Below are 13,568 nucleotides of genomic sequence, written 5' to 3' on the forward strand. Positions count from 1 at the left end.
TAGCCTACCTTACCAAGTTGTTTTAAGGATCACAAATATAACGTATGTGAAGTACTTTGGACTCTCTCAAGTGCCATCAATTACATGTACTGTTAAATAATATTTTCATTACTCATGTAATGGGTGATTATGCTGATTATGTAATGCTGGAATTGATGCATAATTGACAAGGCTTGTGGTAGCTCTCACAAGAAATACGTGTGGAGAAAATTAGTAAAGCTGGTATAAAAATTATAGAATACTACATGCCAATTCATAATCATAGGTAAAAGAAGGACTTTTCCATATACTTCTGGATAACAAATTTAGAATGCTAGGTCAAATACAGTGGTACCTCGGTTTAAGAACAGTCCTTTTTACGAACGATTCGGTTTATGAACTCCGCAAAACCAGAAATAGTGTCTTGGTTTGAGAACTTTACCTTGGTGTAAGAACGGAATCCAAATGGTAGAAGGGCACCGGCAGCAGGAGGCCTCATTAGGGAAAGTGCACTTCGGTTTAAGAACGGTTTTGGTTTAAGAACGGACTTCCGGAATGGATTAAGTTTGTAAACTGAGGTACCACTGTACAGATATAACAATAAATTATTATTTTTTGTGTGTGAAGTGAACATGCTACAGGAGGAAGAAAATTTAAAGCCTCTTTTTGTGGTTTGGAGCAAATTGCGGTTTCAGATTTCATACAGGAAGTTCTTCAAAGTGTAGTTCAAAACCACAGTTTGGTCCTTGTATTAACTAACTATGGTTTAGATAAACCAAGTTCCCTGACACAAAGGGAAACTGTAGTTTGTTCCAAACCACGGACAGAAGCAGCTTCTGGGGGGAGGGGTGTAGCTGCAGCAGTAGCCTCCTAACAACAGCATAGCTGCTGCTTACTCGGAGGGGCAAGGAAGTGAAACAATGGGACATGTGCTGATACACCAGGGGGAGAATTGGTATGGCTCCCCCACTGTATCTCTGCAGCTGTGACCTCACAACCGCTTTGCCCACAAGGAAAGCTATCTAAAAATCATCCAAATTCAAGTACTATAAATATTTTTTTAAATAAATGTTTTCTTTTTATGTGGATAAGCATTACTTTCCTTCAGAAAAGCAATTTGCTCAATTTGCCATTGGCCTTTTAAAATAGTTGTCACACTTTTGCTGAAAACAGGAAATGGCTGCGTCTATAATTTCTATGAGGCAAATCTTCAAATAACAACAGCAAGCACATTTGCCCACACTGTTTCACAAATGCTCATTGTTAAATTGATCAAAGGGCAGATATTTCAATGGGCATCAGTTCAACGAGCAATTTCAATTAAGAGCAATAACGTTTTCAGATTTCAAGAATTAATGCTGTAGCTGTAAGCCAAATACTACACTTGAAAGTACACTCTGTTTTTATTATTTGCAGTGGTGAAAAATGGCAATAAAAAATATTTTCAGGGCTCTTCAGGGACTGAATTTTAATGCAAGTTATACAACTTTTCCAGGAAATGAATGTTACCTGGAGCAGCTTTTAATTGTTCAGTAATTCTAGAAGTTTTAGGTGTATTCTGCTTCAAAGGTGGTTGATTAGTGGCTAGAAAAAGAAGAGAATTCAAACTGAACAGAAAAAGACAAATATAACTAAAAGTTACCAATCTTGAAGTGAAATATTTCCTATTTATTGATAAAACAAAAATGTTTAATGTGAAAAGAGAAAGATTGGGTTGGGGGGTGGGAACCTATCAAATTCAAAACAGAAGGTCTGTTATCACCAAATACACTAAACACATTTTTAATAACAACTCATGTACAAAACTGGCAACAACAGCCCCTATTTCAACAGAAAGATGGCAAAAGGGAAGAGGGCACACCCACAAACTCTTCTGAGCTTGATTGTATAAGCCCCAGTAATACAACATGGACTATTCAATGGAAAATAAGCTCTTAATGCATGAGATCTGGAAAGCAGAAAAAGCTAGAAATAAATTTCAAATTAATCATAAATAGTTGCATACATTGATTTCATGTTCATAATCAATGTATCTAAAACAAAAGTGCAAATTTCTTTGATTGTAATATAGATTTGTGAACAATCTGCATTTCATTACCAATCCCAGGTTCAATAGCTCTTGAGAAAAAAATAAACAGAAGAAATGTTTTTTGGTGTGAATCAAAATTTATCACAGTACTCAGATTTATTACAAAAAAGTAGTAACTGATAGTAATTTAGCATGCAATCCTAACCATGTCTATGCAGAAGTTACTCGTACTGAATTCAATGAGGCTTACCGCCAGGTACTGTAAGTAGGGATAGGATTGATGCTCTAGTAGCTATTGCACAGCTGAACAGAGAAGAGTTTTAAAAATGCCATCGGTAGTGTATACATAAAGCGAGTATTTAATTACCGGGGCTCACATGCCATCCTTCTGGAGTGGCAGAAGTCTTCCATTTAAAAGGAATAAATGGTGTTTCAGATGAAGCTGAAAAGAGCATCATGGTTACATTTAAAATCCTTCAAAATTTAAACAAACCGTTCATGCAACACCCTTGCAATGATGAACAGAATGGAATGGACTGGCAAGGCTGATGAAAGTGATGGAGTTGCAGACCACATTGCACTGATCTTAAGCATAACTCAGTGCTCCAATGACAAGTGTCAATTTTCTTCAAAGACAGTTGTGCAAAGAGATGGATAATAATAATAATAAATGATAGGGAGCCCATGCAGCTTTCGTAACTGAAATTAAAAATAAAAGGATGAACCATGTTTCTACAAAGGTTTGGAGACTTTGTAGAAGCTAGAAGTGTGAAAAAAGGTGAGTATGGAAAGGATGGTGATGATTTTATTCTGAAAGAAATGGATTCACGTGGAATGAAAATGTTTCTGATGAAACATGACACACAGTATGACCATTCACGTTGAAAAAGAGCATTACCCTGTGGTGTCTTTGGCCAGTCAAGAGGCTTGGATGTTTTTGGTGTGAAAGATTCCAGGGTGGGTTCATTTGTTACTGCTGGAAGAAATGTTGACAAGTATAAGAAGAAAAGCCAGCTTGGTGGGGGGAAAAGTTTCTGGAAGGAGGAAAGCTATCTTTCTGTAGGAAAAACCTGAAGGGTTTCCTTGACTATTGGCCATTGTTTTTAGTTTACCAGTTTAGTAGGTGTTACAGATGAAGTCATCTGTTTAAATCACACTGTATGAAAGATTTCCTTCTTCGTAGTGTATGTGGATTTGAACAAATGCTGCGTGGTCATCTGTTTAGTTCCTGCTTGCCTGCCCACCCATACTGTAATTGTTTTGGATTACATCTTGGTATCTGGATCAGTGCCACACAGAAAAACTTAAGGTTTTATTAACGACTCAACTGAAGTGGCATTATCCAAGCAAAGTGGAATACCATAAGCAGCAACACTGTAATAAGCAACATAGTCTACTAAAAGTTACTGTGCAATGTAAACACGTAAACTCAGAAAATCTCATAGTTTGCGTGACTTGCTTCCAGGTAACTGTGTAGCCTTAACCTAGCAGTGAGAACATATGGGGCACTTTGAAGTCCCATTCAGGTCAACTAAGGTGGTCACCTATATTAGCAGAAATCCCCTCTTCTACATGACATTACAGGAACAGAAGTCCTGTTCTCTTTTGCATTTGGCCACACTGGTTTCAGTAGAAGAGACTTAAGACATAAGACTTAACTCTAATACTATTTATTTTCTATTTTCTTTCCTATGTTTTTAACTTGTTCTATTTTATCTATCTATTTATCTATCTATTTTATCTGGATAAGCTGCCTTTCTCACTGGGAAAAAGATGAGATATAAATAAATATAACAATATTTTTAATACAGTCATACCACGGAAGTCGAAGAGAATCCGTTCCAGAAGTCCGTTCAACTTCCAAAATGTTCGACTTTCACAGTGCGGCTTCTGATTGGTGGCAGGAAGCTTCTGCAGCCAATCGGAAGCCGCGGGTGCCCCGTCAGATGTTCGGCTTCCGAAAGAACATTAGAAAACCGGAACACTCCCTTCCGGTTTTTGATCCTTCAGGAGCTGGAACCTTCGACTTGCAAGGCATTCGGGAGCCGAGGTACGACTGTACTATTATTATCCACATCATATAGGGGGCCTTAAATATAGCCCAAAATAGGCAGGCTTTGAACCTCTAGGAATTTACAGCATACAACACACACTGAGAAAAACAGAAGGTGTATAAGGGAGAACAACAGAACTCCCCCAAAGCCACCAGGAAACCATCTGAATCCATCAGCCTGCTGGGGTTGACCATCTTAATCAGTCCCCCACCCCTGCAGTGGCTGAGTTCTAAGCCCCACAAGGCAGTGGTTTGACCATGGCAACAGAACTATAGAGTCCCTCCACTCTAAGATCACCATCATACAATCAAACACAGAAAACCAGTCCAGAGTGTTCTCTGCAGCATGGTTGGGCCAAAAATTACTTAGGACAGAACCATGGTTGTCATGGAGGATATGAAATCCTGAGGCATTCTCGAGGGGAACCTCAGTGTGAATATTAAAGTCCTCCAAAACAACCAGCCAGGGGGACTCCAACACCAACCCTGAAAGCACACCAGCTAGCTCAGGAAGGGAGACTGTTGATCAGTGGGGTGGGTGGTAGACAAACAGAATCTTTAATCTATCCTGGTCACCCATTTCAGATACACTCTTGAACCCAGCAGACTGCGGGAGAGGACACCTGGTCAGGGGGATGCAATTTGCCTTGTGCAAGTGTAATTTGCCAGACTGTAAGGATGGCGTTATCTGTAATTGTAGTCTGTAGATTTTGCTCTCTAAATTCAGTTTCAGATAGATTCATTCCTCAGAAGATTCTGCAAACAGAATCTTGAGACTATTGAGAGCTGGCGCCTAAGGACACATCCCCCAGCTTCTCATTTAAGAACAGTTTTACTGATTTCAGTGAAACTATTCTGAAGTAAGTACAGCAGTCTGAAGACTGCAGTCTTAATTCCATGGGTGGTAAGTAGAGGATGCAATGGTATACCTGGTTCGGAGTCTGATATGTCAATCTCATCAGATCTTCTTGGGCTTGAAAGACCAGGTTGTGTTTTGCTGAAAACTAAAAATAATAAATTGATAGCAGTTGTAATTAAGATTTCTTTTAAATCTAATTTTTATTTTCTGAGGTGGCTTTGCTTGTATGTAACTAGTATCAATAATAAGAGTAATTTTTCGGAAAAAGCTTTTGATTTGGTTGGTTTTTAACTAATCAAGTTTAAATGCATTCACAAATGACAACATCTTAATGAAGTTGTCTTTGAGGATCTTAAACTAAAGGGAATACCTTTTCTTTTGAAAAACTACACTCATTTCTCACAAACGGAAAAGGGGAATCCAATATTTTTCTTCTTCTTCGAACTTGGACCCATAGGATATTCTAAAGATTTCATAAACATGTTGAGGTCAGTATCTTTTGCTGAATATTTATATTTAAAATACATATTAATTTCAGGAGAGCAACATCAGATCCACTTTGCTTTCTCTTGTGGAAATCAATTTACATGATACCTGTGCTATGTTGCCCTGCAAATGGCAGGTAGGAGAAGGTACTAAGTAGGAGTTACAGAAGTCCCTCGACCCTATCTGTCAACTACAGTAAAACAGAAATAATCATCTGTACAAACCTACATAGTGCCCTATTGCCTACTAGGAAGTGATGCAAAGGGACAGGTGAGTTTTACCTTTGGATAGAATATTCTATACATGAGTTACATATTAGAATTACATTTTGCACTATTCAACTAGCAAGTAAATTATACAGGGTGGGATCCAAAGAACTCTGTTAGGCATGCCAAAGGGGTTTGAGGTGCCCAGTGGAAATTTTAACCTTTTAAAAAAAATGAATAGCAGATCTCTGTAGGGAATAGCAGCTCCTTCACTTTCAAAAACCAGATTGCCATTTGGCAGGGGGAATCGCTGTACTAGAAAAACAAGTTCGAAGCTTCCATGCGGACATGGAACTCATTGTGCAGGGCTTTGGATTCCAGCCACAATGTGCTTCTAGGGTATGTGTTTGTGTGGCGTGTGCATGTCTGTTCCCATCCTCTCTTAGCCCCATCTAGCATTCAAATTATACACAATCTGGAATGGTGGGGAAGAGTTGGATGGGGTGCAGCAGGTTTGCATAGACTACCTGTTCTCCAGGCTATTCTGTGCTGAGAACAGGGGAACATAAATACCGGAACTGAGCCCTAAGGGGGACCTTTCATCTAGGTGCACTGCGGCTATTTGGGGAAGGACTGGACACCCAATGTTGTGGCCCAATGCCTTTTACAGGATTAAAACAGCAACAACCCAAGATTACGCCCCCCCAATGGTTGTGTTTGCTTATGATAAACATCTCCATAGTCTTATGGTGACTAAGTTAGTGATGTGGTTATCGATACACCTAACATTCAAGCAATAAAAGGCACTAATTGCATCTCACTATCTTACACTGCTGTGTGACATTTCAACTCTGAAGAAGCAATTCAGCATTTCTTGAATGAAAATGCATTGTGTTTTCCTTTTTTCAAGTCCTTCACTTTCCCATGGGGCAGGCCTCCTACCATGTATCAGTACATTTTTCACCACAAATGCAGCCAACCATTTTTTTTCTATCACTGCCTAGTATTTAGTTGTTAAAAACATGTATGTTATATACGGTTTTGCATACTTTCCATGCCGAAAAGTTACTCCTCCTTTTCATTTCATGCAGATGTTTTTGTAGCGGTTGGCTAGCCTTATTACAATCAACACCGCAGGCCTTAGGCTTTAAAACCACCCACAAAAATCAGAGGACAACAAAAAAGCCCTTTGTACCACAAAGCCAAGAAAAGGTTCACTCTGAGGACAGTGTAGGGAAGTACTATATTAATGGAATAAATAATGTTCAGGACAGGAGAAGATATCCTATAAATAACTCTCATTTATGAAGTCAGAGGTGAAAAGGGAAAACAACCACCACTAATAACTGGTGATTATTTAAGGACAATCTAGCACATGGAGGTAACAGAACTGTGGAGCTGGAAGGAATCCCTAAGGTCATCTAGTCCAGTTTGCTGCTATGCAGGAATCTAAACTAATTCATGCCCAGGACTTCATCAGCATACTAGCTGATGTGGAAAGGGAACCAATTTTCTTGTATCAAGCTACAAACATTGCCTACTGACAAAAAACAACTCTCCACCCAAACCATTGGGATGTTTTAACTTTTCATTCAGATGTAATTCACTATAAAAACAAATTTCAGCATATAAAATTGAATTAAAGGATAATGACCCATTAGAACTAGCAGGCTGCAATTATCAAATACAGTCTGTGGTCACTCTCAGGCTCTGCATCTGTATTTTACCACAAAGCCAAAAGAAAATTTAGACCATGCCTTCTGAGGTCCTTAGACACATTTTTGGCATCAAGGAAATCAAAATAACAATGTTGACTAAGGCAGCTCAGAAATGGTGTCTATTCTTCCTTCCAGAATCTCTGTCACACCTAACCCAGTTTCCAGGGCTTCCAGCTATTGCTCCTGCTTCCATGCAGAATCCTTGACCTACTATTCCTTTAATGCTGTGCCTGTACCTGTGAAATTTTACCTCTCTTCTCTGCCATGCACACTGTTAAAGGCCTTGAATTCACATTGTCCTCTGAATTTGAAGAATCCTCTACTAGTTTGCCTATCCAAACACCTTCGGGTTTAATCCCAGCATTCACATGGTTGATTAACCATATTTCTCTCTCTCTCTTTTGGTATTACTGTTTTATTAAAATATTTTCATTGGTTTTGTCCTGCGATGTAAAGCTGAATGTGCGCAAGTTAAATGCACATACATTACAGGCTTGCTATATGTGCATTTTTGTAAATGTTATTTGGCTGGAGAACTACACTGCAAAATTTGGAGGAGTGCAAATTTTGAAAGATGGCTGTGTTTCAGTTTGCGTGTTGTTTTGGAAAGTGTGAATTTTGTAGGTGCACTTTTACATGCAACCTGAATTGAATGCCTGCTCAGGACAACATGTCTGTACAAAATTAATTAGCGCTAGGAGGCTAGGTTCTGAGCAATCAGCAAATTGCAATGGTCAGGGGTTTGTTTGTTTTTTGTTTTTTTGGAAAACAGAAAGCTGTTCACAAAGACCAGACAATGGAGATATTGAAAATCAGAAAACCATGTGCCATGTTAGAGTCACAGAATACGTGTGTTCTCTATGTGTCCTGGAACAGATGAATTAATATAATATAATTAATTAATTATTTAATTAAATTAATTAATAATTAATCCAGCGGGTGCAGAATGCTGCAGCGAGACTCCTTACGGGGTCTTCGCTGTGAGATCACATTCACCCGGTGCTATACCAGCTGCACTGGCTCCTGGTGGAGTACAGGATCAGGTTTAAGGTGCTGGTTTTAACCTTTGAAGCCCTATACGGCCTAGGACCCTCGTACCTACGGGACCGCCTCTCCTGGTATGCCCCACAGAGAAACTTACGGTCTTCAAATAAAAACATCTTGAAGGTCCCAGGCCTCAGAGAAGTTAGGCTGGCCTCAACTAGAGCCAGGGCTTTTTCGGCTGTGGCTCCGATCTGGTGGAACACTCTGTCACAAGAGACAAGGGCTGCGAGACTTGACATCTTTCTGCAGGGCCTGCAAGATAGAGCTGTTCCACCAGGCCTTTGGCCAGGGCACAGCCTGACTCCCTCCCTCGGCAATCTTCGCGGAGCTCTGGCCCAATGGTTGCCAGCGCCTTGAATTAATTAATTTTATAATGAATGATTTTAGAGTGTTGTTTGTGCTGTACTTTTGAACTGTTTTATTGTTGTTAGCCGACCTGAGCCCGGCTTCGGCTGGGGAGGGCAGGATATAAATAAAATTTATTATTATTATTGTTATTATTAATAGGAAATTTCATAATATGTTCCATAAAGAAAGCAAAGAAAGTTTAAGTTTGACAAGAGACTGCAAGATATTTAAAAATGCATCTCCAATCTGAATTCTGTGGTATAAAAAGCTAAACAGTCCACCACATAAACTCACGATCTGCTTCACTAACTTTTGGAGTTAATATTTCCTACTTCATATACTGTGCTGAGCATTTCCCTCCTCATCAGTCCTTTTATTCTAGAAAAAATGTGCCGGTACTCACCATAAAGTTGTTACAGTTAAGTGCCACAACTTTAACCATTGCTTTTTTCTAGAAAAAAATGTTGCTGGTCCTGTGTACTCTTGAGTACATCCAGAAAAAATCACTGCTCCTCATAGAAGTGAATGGGAGCCCCTGTGCTGAGGGGTCACGTCCAAGAAACATCAAGAATAGACTTTAGGTCACATCTGATATTACCAGTTTCACTCCTGGGAATAAGCTACAAGTTACTCCCATGATTAAATCTGTATTAGGACAGACACTCATGTCTAGACATAAGCCAGAGTTAGAGAAACATATATTTGCTTGGCTCATGAGCAGACATGAGTGTGAGTCCTTCCAACATGATAATTTCATCAATAGGATGACCAACAAGGAAAAAATTATGGGGACAAGTCATGTACACTACATGAAATAGGAACCCTTTTCCATATAATTTTAGGGTGATGTCTACTTTGTTATTTTTAGAGGAAAAAGTGATTTAAAAAATCTTATTTTTTTTTAGAAGAAACTCTAAAAACATATGGAAGGGAGAATTCTGTATAATGTTGCATGCATTATACAGAAAATGCCCACCATCCGCAAACCAAATTAATTTATGTCAATTGAATTAAAGGATTTGTTTGCAAATATGGCAAACTTGGATAAATGGTTCATTGCCAACAGAAAGTACACAAGCAACCTTGGAGATTTTACAAGGAAAAAGTTGCATGATTCATAGCTCTTGGCTAAAGGAACTAGGTTTTTCCTTTTTGCATAAATGAAGAGCTATCAGAGTTCTGTGCAAAATATAACAACCATCTTAACAAAGGCATCTTTTCAGAAACTTAAACCTCACCATAAATTGGCCACCCAGAGTGTTTCTAAATGAAAAGAAATGTCTCCCTCTGGTATACTTTAAATGCTACAGAGGAAATCCAGGGAAAATTTCAATGAAGCCTTCCAAGAAAGTGTGCTTGAAATAGTAACTAAAATGCCAGGTAAATAGTAAAACCTGATGGACTGACTTCTGAAATTATGAAGGAATTTGTGGATCTCAGACTCAAGTTAATTTAAGAAGAGAAAAAATAAATTATGAAGGTGATTGTTCCTGTTATCTGATCAATATCCACATTAAGAGTAAAGCCTGCCTTGGAAACTTGAACATACCAAAAATCTGTAATCAAAATAAGCCATAACTTCTATAAGCCAGAAGGACTAGGAGATCCCAATCAAGGATTTGCCAGATTGTCGGCATGTCCATATTTGACAATGGTGATCACCTCTTTGGGATGTAAAAGGGATTTGCCAGATTGTCGGCATGTCCATATTTGACAATGGTGATCACCTCTTTGGGATGTAAAAGGGGCATGGAATCCAGCTTGCCTCCATGCAAGCGCCAGACTAGCAGTTCACAAACAGTTCAGGAGCGCTGATGGAACACACCCACCCAGATGTGCTGGCTCCCACCATTGGCCACTGGCACCAACGGGAGTTTCCCTCCAATGTTAAAGTACAGCTTTGTGGGGTAGGTGTAGGAGGAAAGGTTTTGATTCTGACTGGGCTCTCCAGTGGCTCTTATTTACCATAAAAACAATACACGCACTGTTAAAACATGTGATTGCATGTTGTGTCGTTTGGCCCATGCTCAATCACATTATTTGAAACTGTGTCTTGGGCACTAAGATCCTCTTCAGCATGTTCTGCAAACATACCGTTTTCCCTTCTAAGATAAAAGGGGGTTCCTAATACCTCAACAGGACTTTTATCACAGCAACAATAGCATTCTGGTGGCTTCTTTCTTGCCAGTTCAATATGTAAGGGATAAGGTGTCTCAAAGACCTACAGCTCTTTCTACCAAAGCAGCTTGCAGGCAGATAAAAACTGTTTAATAGGGTAGCCATGTGTTCTACTTTACAGGATGGTCCTCTATTGGAAGGGCTGCCAGAGGACAACCCTCTGTTTCTAGGAACCCGCTAGGTGAGGGTTGTCTAGTTCAAATCTGGTTCAAAGATAAGTAATTATAAAAAGGGAGAGCAAAAGTCTTGACAATGCCCATCAGCAGTTTGCTGGTCAGCAGACTGACAAACAACTCATCTAATGTCTTCTTCGTTAAGGTGAGATGTAATGTATTTCTATTTAAATTCTAGATTTTTTCCCTTCTGAATCTGTGCCTATGTATATAATTTCCCCCCTATGCAAATTGATAGTGTGGGGCCACCAATCTGCATCAGAGTCATATCAGAGGGGGGAAATCAAAGCTCACCTACCCCCTCCATGCTAAAATTCTAATCCAGATTGCTCCTCCTGCACTGACAATTTTGTACTTAAGGGCAAAGATGTGGAGCTAATGTAGAATCTAGTCTGGACAGCTTGTTTGACGCTGCCAGCTGAGCTGCCACAAATTGCCCAGAAATCCTGTCTGAGCCTACTGAAATCTTGTCCTCTTCCTCTGCATTACCCACAATGTGTAGAGACTATGGAAGTGCTGATCAGCTGAATGTGCTTATGATTATGGGCACCAAAATTTGTGTGGTTTCCCCATATTACTTTTCCTTATGTGCATATGAACTTGAGAGATTTAGGCTTATTGTTGCATTTCACCTACTTATTTATTTTTGTCCAGAGTACCAAACTATTCAAACAACATCTGTCCTGAAAAAGGCAACATAAGAGAAAAATAATAATAATTACCCAGCCTTGTTGGTGTGGCTTTTGGAGCAGGTGGCTGGGGTGCTGAAGGAACTGGCTGCATTTCACTTGAAGCTATAGTGAAAGAAATGGCCAAACCTTTATAAAGAGCATCGGTGCAAAATTCACCTTACAAGTCTGTAAGACCCCATTGTCATACAGGGCCTTCTGGGGACATAATTTTGCAAATTATAGAAAGATAATTGAAAGAAGTGGAAATTGGTTGCATCATAATCCATCATGTACAGAACCAAAGAAAACATTACCATTGCAATATAGCTTTTTAATGAAATATTAAAGAAGTGAAGTTAAAATGATTGTTAGTTGTATTTAAAAAGCTTGCCATTACCCAATGTTTCCGTGGGCATTTGAAGTGTGTGAGGTGTTTTAGTTTTAGGAATTTCTGGCAACTCGTGTGGAGCTAGAAGTTGGAAAAAGAAAAAGAAGCCCAATGTATCAGTATTCAAAATACTGAAAATAAATACTTACTACTTTGTAATTTGGTGTAACAAACAGACAGAAAATCTTATTCATCTCTATGTTTCGGTGATGGTCGACAACCTCGCTTGATTAGGCTGTGGTAAGCAACTATTTTGTTTGCTAAGCTCCACTGAATCAATACCAAACAGCAAGACAAAACAGGCCTAAACTAGTTGCACATATAGACTGACCAAATTACAAGGAGCAAATTTACAAAGACTGAGCCGAATACAGGACTGATCACACAGGTATGAATCATAACTGAGGTTTTAATTCAAAATAGCTGAAAGTGCCAATAGTAATAATAATAATTTATTATTTATACCCCGCCCATCTGGCTGGGTTTCCCCAGCCACTCTGGGCAACTCTAAACAGAATGTTAATAATAATAATAATAATGATGATGATGCGACAAAACATTAAACATTACAAACTTCCCTAAACCTGCCATAGGGTGAAGATGATGTGGCATGTGAGAAAGATTGTGATAATATATACCGAAACCATTATCTTTTACTATAAATATAAGAACAACATACACACATTTTGGAAGTTAATTATCTGGTTATTCGTGATTATTTTCATATGTATCTAGAAACCTATAGATGTACTCTATGGCTTATGTCTGACATTTTCTAATGATTCCAGACACCTTTTCTTAAGAATTAACACATAACCCTCTTAAACCTTATTTTTGGTTCTTTATGATTTTTTCTTTTTCTTTATGAGTGAACCTTTGTGATCTGCATGGTATTTATGGTCCACAGTGTTCTCCCTCTCCCTTTGGCTTAATTTAATACTCTATTAAGTCAACCATAAAATAAAAAGGTTTCTATAATATTATTTTTGTGACAAAAAGTAGTATAGATAAACAAAAGGAAATTTTGCAGATGAATTCAGATCATTGCCTGTAGAATAGCTCATATAGACAAACTTGCAAGTAAAATGTTGCTGGATCTTTTTGTAATATTAAAGGCTAATATACATGGAATCCAACTGTTATGTATAAATGTTGCCAATTCTGTCTTTAGAGGGGCATACTTTTCTTGGAGATTACTTTATTTCCTATTGTGAGCAATAAAAAACCAGTGGGTTTGACTTTAAATCCTTTTCTGTTCATACTCAGTATAAGGTAAAGGTAAAGGTACCCCTGCCCGTACGGGCCAGTCTTGACAGACTCTGGGGTTGGTGCGCCCATCTCACTCAAGAGGCCGGGGGCCAGCGCTGTCTGGAGACACTTCCGGGTCACGTGGCCAGCGTGACAAAGCTGCATCTGGCGAGCCAGCGCAGCACACG

General features: G+C 39.0%; 1 protein-coding gene across 37 annotated transcripts in view; it reads right to left on the bottom strand.

Annotated features, from left to right (window-relative positions):
- Positions 1–13,568, bottom strand: part of ABI3BP (ABI family member 3 binding protein) — a 133,599-nt gene that overhangs the window by 55,036 nt on the left and 64,995 nt on the right. For 25 of the 37 annotated variants that reach the window (XM_081859610.1, XM_081859578.1, XM_081859581.1 and 22 more), the window contains 6 exons: positions 12,142–12,213; positions 11,796–11,867; positions 4,991–5,065; positions 2,907–2,984; positions 2,376–2,450; positions 1,489–1,563 (listed from right to left, as the gene is read on the bottom strand). In XM_081859610.1, the coding sequence (XP_081715736.1) occupies positions 1,489–1,563; positions 2,376–2,450; positions 2,907–2,984; positions 4,991–5,065; positions 11,796–11,867; positions 12,142–12,213 (447 nt within the window). The remainder of the gene's footprint in view (positions 1–1,488; positions 1,564–2,375; positions 2,451–2,906; positions 2,985–4,990; positions 5,066–11,795; positions 11,868–12,141; positions 12,214–13,568) is intronic. The other 12 variants (XM_081859582.1, XM_081859579.1, XM_081859600.1 and 9 more) reach the window with 9 other exon arrangements.

This window comes from Podarcis erhardii (genome assembly GCF_964252035.2).
Source record: "Podarcis erhardii genome assembly, chromosome: 4".
Lineage (NCBI taxonomy): Eukaryota > Metazoa > Chordata > Lepidosauria > Squamata > Lacertidae > Podarcis > Podarcis erhardii.